Source organism: Trachemys scripta, chromosome 18 (assembly GCF_013100865.1).
Source record: "Trachemys scripta elegans isolate TJP31775 chromosome 18, CAS_Tse_1.0, whole genome shotgun sequence".
NCBI lineage: Eukaryota > Metazoa > Chordata > Testudines > Emydidae > Trachemys > Trachemys scripta.
In genome coordinates, this window is record NC_048315.1 from 597016 (window position 1) to 611518 (window position 14503).

The 14503-nt window shown below is 55.7% G+C and overlaps 1 protein-coding gene across 1 annotated transcript; it reads left to right on the forward strand.

Moving 5' to 3' along the window:
* Nucleotides 1-282: 282 nt before the first annotated feature.
* On the forward strand, nucleotides 283-13676 carry WDR81 (WD repeat domain 81). The gene is made up of 10 exons (XM_034752430.1): nucleotides 283-4209; nucleotides 4605-4712; nucleotides 4925-5115; nucleotides 7357-7547; nucleotides 7880-8045; nucleotides 8180-8345; nucleotides 8714-9412; nucleotides 10013-10158; nucleotides 10396-10575; nucleotides 11671-13676. The coding sequence occupies exons 1-10, from the start codon at nucleotides 639-641 to the stop codon at nucleotides 11995-11997; spliced, it is 5745 nt and encodes a 1914-aa protein (XP_034608321.1). The 5' UTR covers nucleotides 283-638; the 3' UTR covers nucleotides 11998-13676.
* Nucleotides 13677-14503: the final 827 nt, after the last annotated feature.

The following is a 14503-nucleotide window of genomic DNA, read 5'->3' on the forward strand; positions in this document are numbered from 1 at the left end:
GGGGGGCTGGGGGCCGGGGCGGTGTGGGGGGCCGGGGGCCGGGCAGGTGCGGGGGGCTGGGGGCCGGGGCGGTGCGGGGGGCCGGGCGTGGGCCGGGGCCCGGGGCCGGGCGGGTGCGGGGGGCTGGGGGCCGGGGCGGTGTGGGGTGCGGGGGGCCGGGGCCCGGGGCCGGGCTGGCCTGTGTGCTGCTCTTGCCCAGGTTTAAGGGCGCTGTCCCTGCACTCCTGAGCGCAGACTGGCCAGCCCTGTGGCGGGGGCGGAGCGGTAAGGCACCCGCTCAGGCGACCCCCGTTCAGGAGCCCCTAGGTCTGTCTACACTGTGGCGGGGGTGAGCGTCCCAGCCAGGGCGCACAGACTCGCACTAGCAGGGCTTGCACTAGTGTGCTTTAGGCGGAGGCTGGACTAGCCACCAGAGTGCTGGGCCTCTGGACTCTCTGCTTCCAGCAGTGCTAGCCCCAGCCCTTAGCCTGCGCCTGCCTGGGCTGCGAGGAGCGTAGATCTACCCTGTGACTGAGGAGGGTCCGAGAGCCCTATGGGGATGGGTGGAATCGCAGCCCCCAAGCTGCTGTCTCAGTTAAAGTGTGTCTGTTTCCCGCAGAGACGGCTGAGCTGTGGAACTCTGCCGGTGCCGTACCAGCATGGAGTGCTTCCTTCGGAGCGTGGAAAAAGACCTGAATATTGACCACAGGCAGCTCACTGCTGCAGTTGAGGGGACCCATCTCATTGCCTTTGTCCCAGTGAAGTGGCTAGTGAGCCTGAAGGAGCGCAGGGTGCTGCCCTCCCTGTGCCCCCGGCCTGAGGGGCTGAGCGAGGTGGAGGTGAGGACTTTCCTTCAGCACTCTGTGCAGAAGCTGCCTGCTGGCTGGACGAGAGTGGAAATCCATGCTCTGAGGAAAGAGAGGTTGGCTTATCCACTGACTCTGCACCACAGTGCGCAGGACGATCGGGTCGGGCGCTTGGAAACACTCCATGGGTTTATGCAGAATGTTGCTTCCCAGAATTATAGAAACTTGTGGCATAGAGCTCACCGCCTGTATGTGCAGCCATGCTGTCACGCTCACACGCCGCCCACGGTGCTGGCCCTGGACATGCTCAGAGTGGCTCTTCAGAAGATCTATGGCTGCCCTTTTCTCCAGGTGGGTAGGAGTGTCCAGTATGCCTCTCCTGCCAAAGAAGGTTCTACAGCCACAAAGGGGACGTCCTCCTGCCCAAACATCCTCCGACCAGAAGCTCTTCTGGAGTCAGCCAACATGCTGTACATCATCTACCCGTATGTGCAGTATTGCTTGCACGACATTGTGACCTTCAGCCCTGCGAAGCTCACCAACAGCCACGCCAAGGTCCTTTTCATCCTCTTCCATGTCCTGCAGGCCATGAGGGCCTGTCACCAAGCGGGGCTGCCATGTGGTCCCTTCTCCCTTCGTGATGTGGCAGTTGATGAGAAGCTGTGCACCCGGCTCAGAATTAACCTCCGTGAGTACGAGAAGCTGAAGGAGGAAGAGAGGGATCCGAGAGCTGATGAAGCACAAAGGGCTGAGGAAAGCAGGGCTGTGGAGTGGACTGGGAAGGAGGCGAGGTGCACAACTTGCGAGGAGGAGCTCAGGGGCCTTGTGCTGGATTGGGTGCATGGGCGAGTCAGTAACTTCCACTACCTTATGCAGCTGAATCGCCTGTCTGGACGGAGAATGGGAGACCCCAACTACCACCCGGTTCTCCCCTGGGTGGTGGATTTCACCACCAAAAACGGCAAGTTCAGAGACCTAAGAAAATCCAAGTTCCGCCTCAATAAAGGAGACAAGCAGTTGGACTTCACCTATGAGATGACCAAGCAGGCATTTGCAGCCGGAGGATCAAGTGGAGAACAGCTCCATGTGCCCCACCACATCTCCGACGTCCTCTCAGACATCACCTACTACGTCTACACTGCCCGGAGGACACCCAAGGCTGTGCTCTGCTGTCATGTGAGATCGCAGTGGGAGCCAAATGAATATCCAGCCAGCATGGAGCGCATGCAGAGCTGGACTCCAGATGAGTGTATCCCTGAGTTCTATACAGACTCCACCATCTTTAAATCCATTCATTCTGACATGCCTGACCTGGATGTGCCATCCTGGTGCAGCTCCTATGAGGAGTTCATTGAAGTCCATCGCAAGCTGCTGGAGAGCAGAGAAGTCTCTCAGGATCTCCACCACTGGATAGACCTCACTTTTGGCTACAAGCTGCTGGGGAAGGACGCTGTCAAGGAGAAAAATGTCTGCCTCCATCTGGTAGACAACCACACCCATTTGACCAGCTATGGAGTGGTGCAGCTCTTTGACCAGCCACATCCCAGACGCATGGTGGGACTTGCATACATTCCTGCTGAAGCTCCAGTCATTGCTCGACCTCTCATCCAGAACGCCAGAGAGACAATAGTCCTAGAGGATGTCCAGGCTCAGATGGGTGATGGGGTCAATGGGCTGGTCTTGGAAGCCACACCTTGTGAAACCATCTGGTCTGGTGAAAAATCCATCAGCGGTGAGGATGATTTGGAGCAAGGCACTGAAGCTCTGGATTCCATTCCTGCAGCTAGCAGAGCCGCCGACCAGCCCTGTCCCTGCACACCTTCAGCTCAGCCCTCCAACCTCCCTGCCTACCCTACAGAAGGCAAAACCTCAAGTGCCTGGCCTAATCGAAGGAGTAAGCCTGGTGTTGTGGATCAAGCTGAAAGGGACAAGATGAAGATTACACTTCCTGAGGGTTTTAATCCTGTCCAGGCCCTGGAGGAGCTGGAAAAACTGGACAACTTCTTGGTTAAAGGCTTAAACAGTGAGATGGAGCTGATGGAGCAGCCGCAGGTGGAGCCGCCGCTGGGCCTCTCAGATCTTTTCCAGAGAGACATGCAGGCACTGGGAGTTCTGATAGCTGAGGTGGTGTTTGCGCCAAGGGTTCGCACCCTGAAGCCAGATGCATCCCTGCTGGAGCGGTTCCTGACCGTTCGGAATCTTTGCCGGTATCACCCGAAGGAGATCCCAGCCCCGCTCCAGCATGTGCTGGAGACTTTGCTGCAGCTGAACATGCCTGAGGGGAGACGTCTAAAGAACAAGGTGGCCAAGAACAGAGTCCAGCTTTTTGAGTACAAACCTGTTTCCCAGGGTCTCCCGCCACCCAGCCCCTCGCAGTTCCTTAGCTCTTTCAGCTCAGTTGTTCCCTTCCCTCCATATTTCCCATCTCTGCACAAATTCATTTTCACCTACCAGTCAAAGAAAGTGGAGGATGAGAGTCAGGGCCGTGAGCTCGTTTTCCAGCTGTGGCAGCAGCTGGAGGGGATCCTCTGTGAAATCACTCCTGAAGGCTTGGAGATCCTGCTGCCCTTCATCTTATCTCTGATGTCGGAGGAGAACACTGCAGTCTATACAGCCTGGTACCTGTTTGAGCCCATAGCTAAAGCCCTGGGCCCCAAGAATGCAAACAAGTACTTGCTCAAGCCCTTGATTGGTGCATATGAGAATCCCTGCTGCCTCCATGGCCGGTTTTACCTGTACACAGACTGCTTTGTGGCTCAGTTAATGGTGCGTCTGGGGCTACAGTCCTTCCTCTCTAATCTGCTGGCTCACATCCTGCAGATCCTTGTTGGCGTTGAGAGCTCGCAGGAAGAAAGTAAGTCCCTTCTGGGAACGGCCGAAGATGAGGAGAGTGGAGGAGGCAGCCCAGTGTCCTGTGCATTTGGGGAAGAGATCAAAATGGATGTGGATCACGGTTCCACGGCACTCGACCTTTTGGATTACACGTCTGGAGTCAGCTTCCACGACCAGGCCTATCTGCCAGAGACGGAGGATTTCCAGAGCGGCCTCTATGTCAGCGAGTCCCTGCAGTCTCAGGAGCAGGAGTTGCTTAGCCTCGGGCGGCTGAGTGACAAAAGCAGCGCCAGTGAAGTGTCGCTGGGAGAGGACAGACCTGCAGATGGGGACTCCCAGAAGGACAAGAGTAGCCTGAAGTCTGTGGACAGCAGTCAGGAGCTGAAGCAGAGTGAAGACTCGGAGGAGGAGGAGGAGGTGGAGGAGGAAGAGGAGGAGGAGGAGGCCACAGTTGCTACAGAACTTACCCTGTCAGGGGGCACTGGTGCTTCCTTGGATGCTGCCCTGGCTGATGACCACAGTGAGCCAGAGGAGGGGGATGAGCAGGAGCTGCACGACCACTCTGAAGATAAAGAGCAGACAATTCTCCTGGGTAAGAGCTGCACTTAGATGCCGTCTGTCTGTCTGAGGTGGTGAGTGACTGGTGCAGCAATGGAAGGGGGAGATGGGAAGCCAGTCCTGTGCAGGAGGAGCTGGTATCAGCTCTGGACGTGCTCCTGAATTCTCCAGGAAGGTGATCAGAGCAAATCTGAACCTATCCAACGGACACTTTAATAGGGTGGTAGCTGGAGTCCTGATGTTGCTGCTTGGCTGATGCAGCTGGCAGGGTGTTTGACAGAAGGCCGGGCGATGCTGCAGGTCAGGAGTCAGCTATGTGGGGAGCTCTGGTGAGGACTGAGGCGCTACGTGTCCCATGGGCAGGGTCTGGGCAGCTTACAGAATGACAGATTGTTGCTCCTTCTCCTACTCTGCGCTCTTGTTTTGCAGACACGGCCTGTAAGATGGTGAGGTGGCTCTCGGCCAAACTGGGCCCTACTGTGACATCCCGTTGCGTTGCCAGGAACCTGCTCCGTCTCCTCACGTCCTGCTATGTCGGTAATGTCCCTCCACCTGCTGTAGAGGCCCTTTGACTGTGTCCCAAAGCAATCTGCTGTGAATGCTGCCCTCCCCGGAAGGTGCAGACCTATCTGCATGGCTGGGGGGCGGGGGCAGGGTGGACAGGCCCTGAGTCTGAGTGTTGGGGTGAATGTTCCCTTTGGGATTCAGCACAGTGTCTCTGTTAGCTCACTGAGCTGTCTCTCTGGCAGGTCCTACCAGACAGCAGTTTGTACCAAGCAACGAGGAGAACAGTCCCCTGAATGCCGGAAACATCTACCAGAAGCGACCAGTGCTGGGGGACCAGGTGTCCAAGCCGGTCCTGGCCTGTCTCATGTATATGGCATACCTGTATGGAGAGCCTGTTCTGACCTATCAGTACCTGCCCTACATCAGCTACCTGGTCAGTGCCCCGTCTTTCTCCTTTACTTGTCGCTGTTCTTGCATGTGATGGAGTGAGAGCTGCATCAAATGTTGAGCTGCAGGCACACGGGAGGGGTGATATACAGCACAGGCCTTATCATGTGCCGCTGAGAGAGCTGCTAGTCTCCAGAGCACACGCCTTAGCTGTGTTTAATCCTGGGCATTGTAAGCTGAGCCGTGTCCTGCTGGGCTGCTGCTTGGCTGGAAGTTGGCAGGGAGAGCACTTGGCTGATGCAGCCAGAGCAGGAACTGCCTATTCCAGGAGTGAGTTCCCACTTTCTGTCAGTGATGCCCAAGGGTGCAATGTAGGGATTTCCTGTTTGGAAACCCTCGCTCTCCAGGAGCTCTTGGTGTCAGAGTTCTGTACTCCGTACATATGGGACAGGCCCAGGAGGGGTTGAAGGCATCTGCCTCTCAATTCCATACTGAAAGATTAGCAAGATTTGCGGGCTTCTTGGTTTGAAATTCTTAGTTGCTCCTGTTGATTATTTGGCAAAGTGTTCAGTAGAGGTGATCAGAAAATGGTAACCTGTTTAAAAAAAACAACCTTGATTTTGTTTTGAGGTGTTCTAAACAGACCCATTTTTATTCTTTTAAATAGATGTTACTTTTCTACTTACAGACTCTTGCTACATGAAGAATTTCAGTAACCATTTTCCTAACATTTTTTTGATTAAAAATTGTGGGTGGGGAATGGCACAACAGTTCATGAAAAACTTTGACAATGCTGATCGTATTTCTGTGGGAAAATTTTGTTTTGAAAAAAGGCGATTTTTCAATCAAAACTTTATTGAAACTTTCAAGTAGCTTTAGCATGCAGGTGGTCTGCATAGGAGCCTGGGAGTTGCTGAGTTAACCCTCTTTCCCATCAGCTCTCTGTAAGCCATTTGCCCTGGAGGGGATTCTCAATTTCTCCAGTCAGCAGCTGGAGTTATGTTAGCAGCTAACAGCTGCTTTGCTTTGGCCTCTTGTCTGTCTGTCTGTCTCTCTGTTCTGGGAAGAAACATAGCTTGTGATTGGAAGCTGCCACCGAGAATTGTTCCCATTTTCAGTGTGAACAGGTCTCTGCCCTGTGGCTTGGGTAAGAGTGGGGGTGGCCGACCTGTGGTTCCGGAGCCACATGCGGCTCTTCAGAAGTTAATATGCGTCTCCTTGTATAGGCACCAACTCTGGGGCTGGAGCTACAGGCACCAACTTTCCAATGTGCCGAGGGGGCTCACTGCTCAACCCCTGGCTCTGCCACTGGCCCTGCCCCCTCACCTGAGCCTGCTGTGCCCTTGCTCCTACTCTGCCCCCAGCCTCCTGCACCCCACAAAACAGCTGATTGGGAGGTGCGGGGAGGGAGGGGGAAGGGCTGATCGGTGGGGCTGCCGGTGGGAGAGAGGCGCTGGGAGCAGGGCAGGAGGAGCTGATCGGGGGCTGCTGACGTGCTACTGTGGCTCTTTGGCAATGTACGCTGGTAAATTCTGGCTCCTTCTCAGGCTCAGGTTGGCCACTCCGAGTAAGAGCATGGGTCTGAAGGGCGGATAATCTAGAAAGGAGGCCTTTGGTGTTACACTGAAAAGCTTTTTAACAGTGTTAACTGTGGCAGAGCTCTGCTGGAGCCAGTGCCCGTAAGGCAGAGAAAATGGCCACTTACATTCCAAGCCTGACCTTTGAGCTCTGGGCAGAGGCTGCTTGTCCAGCTCCAAAGCACGCTGGGCTGGCCCCTCAGAACGGAGCCAGGTCCAGGAGCTGGCGCTGAATCCTGTCTCGCTCATTTGAATGACACTGGCCAGGAGTCCGGTGCCCAGGATGTTCTGCTAGCGTCCCGGCATGGCCTAGTGGTGCTCAGTCCTGTGCGCTGGGCAAACAGAAGGCTGGGGCAGGTCAGGGCATCCTTTTCTCTCTGCTTCCCCCATTCAGACTCCAGGCCTTAGGTGTGTGTCCTGCAGGCAGACACTATCTGTACCATGGAATTGAAGTGCTTTGTTCTCACCTCACCCCTCCTCCTGGCTTCAGGGTGTTTCTAGCAGGTGAGGGCTTTGGGCTCAGCCTCTCCCCTGCAGTCTGTTGGTCCCTGGTGCAGGGGTGGGAAGCTCCCCTGGAGGCTGAGAGAGGTGCAAGCATGAATTCCTTGGGAACTGCTCCAGAATGTGGCTTGTCCGACCTGTGCAGGGAGGCTGGTAGCCATGGAATGGGAGGTGGTAACGGCTGCTCGACTCTTCTTTCTGCCCTCCAGGTTGCCCCTAGCAGTGGGGTTGGCTCTGGCCGGCTAAACAGCAGGAAGGAGGCTGGGCTGCTGGCAGCTGTGACTCTGACCCAGAAGATAATCGTGTGCCTTTCAGACACCACCCTGATGGACATTCTCCCCAAGATCAGCCAGGAGGTCCTGCTCCCAGTACTGGGCTTCCTGACCTCACCTGCCATTGGGTGCGTGTAGAAAGCCACCACTCCCAGGGACCAATCAGCACCCACCAAACCCTGGCATTTGCTCTGCCCGGTGTGGATAAAAAGTCATGTGCAATCTAAAGGGTTGGGATAAAGCTCTCCTGGGCGGGGTGGGCTCAGGACTATGGGGGCTCATGCTGCCATTCTGCCCCATCCCTCCCTGGGGGGCTCTCCTTATGCCAATCCTGAGTTCATCTCTCTGGAGCTCTCAGACAGCGCTGTCCCTCCCCCGTGCTCCTGTAGGGCAAGAACCACCAAGTGGGTGCACACTGTTGGTCTGTGGGGTGGGATGATGACTGATGTGATCTCTTCAGTTTCCCTAGTGGTGCCCAGGCCCGCATTGTCCTGTGTGTTAAGACCATCAGTTTAATTGCCCTGATCTGCCTGCGGATTGGGCAGGAGATGGTGCAGCAGCACTTGAGTGACACCGTAGGAACCTTCTTTGGGGCTTTTTCGCTGCTGCAGGAACTGCAAGAGCAGGTTAGTGATGGTCAATGGCTTCTGTCTCCCTCTTCCCCATGGGGCTGTGGGCACAAGGACATTGCAGCTCTTGGTGCCCAGGGCACACGTGTGGGGCTGGTCTCACTGGAAATCATCTGTCTTCTCTTGTTCAGGGTCTGTCTTCAGAGTCACTGAGCCATGGTGAGACACCTGAGCTGGAGGTGCCCTTCTCAGATGGGAGAGTGCTGCCCCTGGACACAGCCATGCTGGCAGAGTTACAGAAGGTTTTTAGCCCAGAGATGGCCTACACCACCTATGTCCCCTTCTCTTGTCTGCTAGGTATGCTTCAGCTACCTTCTCTCCACTGCTGAGGCCTCGTGCTAACAGTCCTTGCCCTGCACTCTGTGTTTAAATGCCTGGCCTGGGGTCCAAGTGCAGCATCTGCTCTGTGCATGAGCCCTGAACCGTAATGCAGCGTTGACGGACAGGAATAAACCCTCAGGACATCATATGGGCCTTGCCTTGCCTGCAGGGGACGGAAGATCTCCCTGCCCCTCTGACCAGGAAGGACATGTAGGTGACAGTATCTGGAGGGGGCCCTGGGCCAGCAGAATACTAGATGCTCTGTGAGCCTTGTGCTATTGCTGAGGGAGATGGGGAGGCTGGGGAGAGGTTCCTTCTCCCAGAGCTGTGCTCTGTACTTTCAGGTGATGTTATCCGGACGATTGTCCCTAACCACTCACTGGTTGGGAGACTGGCCAACTTGTACCTGGAGAGCGTGAACCCAAAGAGCCTGCCTCTGGTCAGTCAGGAGCCAGCACTGGGCACAGCCTGCTTGGACCAGGATGCCCGAGGCAGCGAGCCCAGTTCCAGTCACCATGAAGACAGTCACTCGGGCACCTTTGGGAGTGTGCTGGTGGGAAACCGCATTCAAGTCCCTGCGGACACACAGTACGCGAGTTCTGGCTCGCTCTGCTTCAGCCCTAGAGCTGATGGCTTTTGCCCCTCTTCTGCCAGTGAGGAGAATGCCCTGAAGCAGGATCTGCCCCGCAGTTCCCACATGCTATGTGGGAACTGGCTGGCCTACTGGCAGTACGAGATCGGGGTAAGCCAGCACGACCCCCGCTTCCACTTCCACCAGATCAAACTGCAGAGCTTCTTGGGGCACACGGGGGCCATCAAGTGTGTGGCACCACTCGGCTGTGAGGACTTCTTCCTGAGTGGCAGCAAAGATAAAACTGTCCGCCTCTGGCCCCTCTACAACTCTGGGGATGGCACCAACGAGATGGAGCCACGGCTCACGTATGCTCAGCACAAGAAATCTGTCTTCTACGTGAGCCAGCTGGAGGCCCCGCAGCAGGTGGTGAGCTGCGATGGTACTGTCCATGTCTGGGACCAGTTCACAGGTGAGGGGGCATCTGCTGACGTGTTTGAAGAGAGGGGAAGCCAGGAGAAGGGTTGAGAGGCTGAGCTGTACTCAGCAGGTCGGCTTACGCTTACTGAGAAGGACCAGGCTAAATCTGTACATCTGCACCTATAGGAAATCCAGTCCTGCCCTCTCCATTTCAGGAGGAACAGCTGGCTGGGGCCTATATGCAGAGTAAGACAGTGATTCTGTTCTCCTCCTGCTCCTGGCAGAGTCTTACCTATAGGACAGAGGGGGTCCCTTGCTCTGAAGCAGCAAGTCTAGTCTGCCACTAGAGGCAGGAGACTGGAGTAGAGGTGTCCTGTGTTGCTGGTTCCAGATGATTTCCCCCCCCCCCCCCCCCAGAGGCTGTGCTCTGTTCCCTTCCTTCTCCCTCCCTGCCCTCCTGACATCATGGGTGTCCTTGCAGCAGTGCAGTGATGAGTTGCACTCAAGGACTGGAATTGTCTTTGGTTCCGGGAGCAGTGGCCCACGGTGCCCTGAGCGGTGACACCTATTGGGGCAGCTTTGCTGATCCTGCCCTGCTGCAGTGAGGTAGGCAGGCTGCACTGGTGCACTCAGCTTGTTGTTCTTTTCAAAGGTAAACTTCTCCGGACCTTTGATGCATTGGACAGCAAAGTTCCCATCACCGCCGTGACCACCATGCCCTCTCCCCACAGCAGCATCTGTGTGGCCAGCGCAGACTCTGTGCTGCGCTTCATTGACCACAGGAAGCCAGGATTACAGGTACCGGGGTCTTTGCTATACATTGTGAGCCACCCTCTCCCTGATCTGTTCCACAGCTGCACCTACCTCCAAGGTGCTTGTATGGCCAGTCATTGCTACTCCCAGTCCCTGCTACTCCCAGTCCTTACTCCCCACAAGGGGAGGCTGGTGAGCTCGGCCTGGCATCCAGGCCCTCCCTGCATCCTCTCCTGTCACTCAGTAACTGGGGCTACTCTTGCCTGTACTTGTCTCCTGTAGCACGAGTTCCGCCTGGCCAGTGGCGTGAGCGCTGGGCTCATCCGCTGCTTGGCTGTCAGTCCCAACGGGCGCAGTGTAATGGCTGGCTTCTCATCTGGATTCATTGTGCTGTTGGACACCAGGACTGGGCTCATCTTGAGGGGGTGGCCAGCCCACGAGGGAGACATCCTGCAGATAAAGGTGAGAGGCTGGAGTAGGGCTCGGGCTGCCCCTGCACGTGGGGGACCACAGACGGCGCTAAAGGCTGAGAGTTGGCTGCGTGGGGCCTGCTGTGCGGATCCTGTTGAGCCTTACGGCAGCAGAAAAACAGGGCTGTGGAGGGGTGTCCTGCTGCCGGTGGCTCCTGCAGTATTCAGAGGGCGGTGGGTAGACATGCCCATTTGTCATCTTTCCCCCACTCCTTAGAAGTCTTTGCAACTCTTGGTTGACTTTTTTTTTATTTTAAGGTCATCCCTGTCGTGCCCTTGCCAGGGCTTTGCCTTGGGATTGGGGCTGTCAGTGACTTTTGGTGCCCTAGATTCTTCCAGCTCATGTTCTGTCTGAGCCAGCAGATCCCTGGTCTCCTTGCGGATGAGCAGGTGTGGGCATTGTGAGGGGCAGGCCAGACACATGAGCTGGGGAGGATGGGAGGGTGCTGCTCTCTCCCTCAGGCTAGCAGCCCCTCCCCACTCAGGACCTCATTCTAATGAGTAACTCTTGTCCATATTTACCTGCCCTGAGGGAGCAGCACTGGCGTTTTTGTGTCCTTGACCCAGTTCAGGTTAAACAAAGTTCACCTGCGTGGGTTGTTTACCCCCTCACAGCACTGCTAGCCAGAGTGCAGCGGCCCCAGCCCTTTGCTCTCCTCAGTGCCGTGTGTTGCACAGTCTCAGCTGGGCCCTGAGCTCTGCATCCCTGAGTGGGGTTGTGCTTTGGGGACCTGGGCTTGGGGAGGAGAGAGTCTGGCAGTGCTGCCCACTCGGTAATAGTAACAGGCTGACAGAGGAAGGGGCAAGCCCCGGATGTGCAGGGAGAGGGCTGTCAGGCGAGGCAGAGATGCATGCTGTAGAGATGCCAGTTGCCAGACTGCACTCATGAGTCTGAGATGGGAGGGTGTCTAGGACTGACAAGTTCTTGCCAGCAAGAGACGCTGTAGGTGCCCTGGTGAGAGAAGCTCAGTGCTACTCCTGTTTGCAGGTCAGCGTCTTGTGATCTGGGGAGAGGAGAGCTGGGCTCTCAGGCCAGGGGTAGTCTTAGCGCAGAAACACTGATTCACTGGCACTTTCTCTCCTGCAGGCTGCAGAGGGCAGTGTGCTAATCAGCTCATCTTCTGATCACTCCCTGACTGTCTGGAAGGAACTGGAGCAGAAGCCTTTGCATCAGTATAAATCTGCTTCTGACCCCATCCATGCCTTTGACCTCTACGGCAGTGAAGTGGTGACCGGCACTGTGGCCAACAAGATTGGCGTCTATTCCATGCTGGAGTCGTCGGCCTTCCCTACCAGCACGACCAAGTTGAGCTCAGAGAACTTCCGGGGCACCCTGACCAGCCTGGCTGTGTTGCCCACTAAATGTCATCTTCTCCTGGGTTCCGATAATGGTGTGATACGTCTCCTGGCATAGTGGCCTCTATGGCCTATCTGCCTGGTGCCCTGTGCAGTCAGTTCCACTAGCTCTGGTAGTGGCATTTGAGGGCAATACCTTCACTCATGGGGGGAAAGGGGTGAGGTATTTCTCTGGGATACAAGATACAGGGGCGTGGCTGTTCATGAGTTCGCAGTAAATCCTCCCCAACCCCTGCCTGCAGTCGAAAAAGCCATAATGGAGGAACCTCCACTGCTGCTGGGAGAAATCTGGGCATTGCAGGGCAGCATCACCCCCTGCAAGAGGCCTGGAGCCTTCCACACCGTGTGTGCCTGATTCCCCCGAGACTGAGCCGCTCTCCAGAGAAAGGCGGACGCTGGGCGTTCTCCCACCTCCCTCCAGCCCAAGAGTGAGAGGAACACAGCCGCTGCCCTCCACACTCCAGCCCAGAATCGCTGGAAAGTCACAAAGGGGTGGGGCCAGCAGAGCCTGGGAACTGCCTGGTGTTGGGCATGCTCCCCTATGGGGCCTGTAGGGCACTGGGCTATTTGGAAGGTGAGGGCTGAAGGGACACAGTTGGGTTCTTTTTCTCAGTTTGCTTTATAGTCTGCTGCAGTCCTATTAACAACCCCACCCCCGCCATGGCATCCATCTGGGAACCCTTCCCAGCACCACTGTGGCGTCTCACTGATTCTAGGGCAGGGGCAGGTAGCCGAGCCAGCCATTTACCCAAGGCATAACCACCATCTGTTTGAGGGTGGGAATGTGCCCACAGAGGGGTGGGGCAGCCCCAGCTGCCAGGGGAGATAGGAACTAGACTTGTCTGGGCGGGGTTCAGACTCCCAGCCAGGCCCTCTGCCCAGAATCTCTGCATGCTCCTGGGGGGCTGTACGTTTTTCCCTAGCTCCTGTCCCAGAAGAGGCAGATCCATGTTCCCCAGCGCGGGGGAGAGGGGATTTCTTTTGCGCGCTCTGGAATGAGGCTGTGTTGGCTGCTCCTTTCGAAGGAGGGGCCCATCTGAGCTGGGGGGAGTTCAGGCTCGCCAGGGAGGGCAGCTTGAGCCCCTCTTTGCTGTCCTACCTCACGCTCTACCCGACAGGGTTAGGGCAGTGAGGGGCAGGACCCAGCATGCCTTGCACCCACAAAGTGCTGCCCTCTGCCCCTAGACTCCACCTCCTGCCAGAGACCGCGGCTAGAACAGCCCTCTCCAGGCAGCAGTGCCTGAGCTGTGCCTGAGGGGAAGACGCGTTCCCTGGGCCCATCAGTGAGGGTAGCTGCCTGTCCATACCCCCCCGCCCCCAGTTTCGGTCTGCTGTAGGCTCCCTCTCGGTCTCTTGAGCTACTCTGAGCCTTTGCAGAATGGTGCTGAGGGGGTGGGAGCCTGACAAGAGGGGCCTGGCCTGAGATCAACACTCAGCCTGGTGGAGGTGGAGGGGAGGCAAGGCGACTGGGCAACTCCTGCTGGCTGTGGGTGGAGCTTAGGGACTGTGGGGAAGGGCTGTCATCCTGCCCAGGTGGGAGGCCCAGGGCTACCCACTGCTGGGGGGGCATGTCTCTACTTCCCACTGCCCTGTGCTTGCAGACGGAGGGTGGGTGAGATGAGCACTTAGTCCCTTGCTATCCCTCCATTCGGGTGGGAGGGGAGCTCTGTCCCTTGTTGCCTATTAACCATTTGCAATAGATGTAAATATTTATTCTAATAAACCCTTTGAAAGAGATCATGAGAGGAGGCTTTCTGTGTGTGGTGCTGGGGTGTGCGGTGTGGCTGCATGCGTGTGTTGGGGAAAGATGGGTAGTAGCTTTAATTATGGGAAAGGGATGATGGCCTCCTTACGCACCTTTCTGTAACGTAGGAAAAAACCTGCGCAATCCTGGGGGACATCAGTCTGAGTGACACATGCTGGTGTTCTCATGCTGCCATTACGAAAACAACCTTGGGACTTTCTAAACATTCCTAACTCAAAAACTGTTGCAGTCAACATGGGAGAATTCTATATTAGACCTTGTCTTAACGGATAAAGAGGAACTGATCACAAAACTAAAAGTTAATGGTAGCTTAGGTGGGCGCAATCATGACTTTATTCTCCTTGCACATTATAAATGTGATAAACTCCAGACCAGTTATATATATTCTTGGTGCTTTAAGGGCCAATTTAACAAAGCTGAAAACAAGTATGAGCCAAATCACCTGGAAGGAAGAATTTAATCAGAACAAAGTGAATGATAGTTGGGAATCATTTAAGAACCCCTTACTAGATGCCCAAAAAAGCCACAAACAAGGAAAAAGGTTCTGCTGATTAAAAAACTGACCTGAGTTAGAGAGGAAGTGAAGGCAGCTGTAAAAAGTAAAAACCAAAAACCCAACTCTCTCTCTCTATAAACAAATGGAAGAGGAGAACCTGTTAGTAATATAAATTAGAAGGTAGGAACTGTAGGAAATTGCCAAGGGATGCAAGGAGAAATCTATGGCCAGCACTGGACAAGGAGTTTTTAAAATATATTGGGGGGAGGGGGAGGAAGAATCCTTACAATGGTTTTGGTTCAT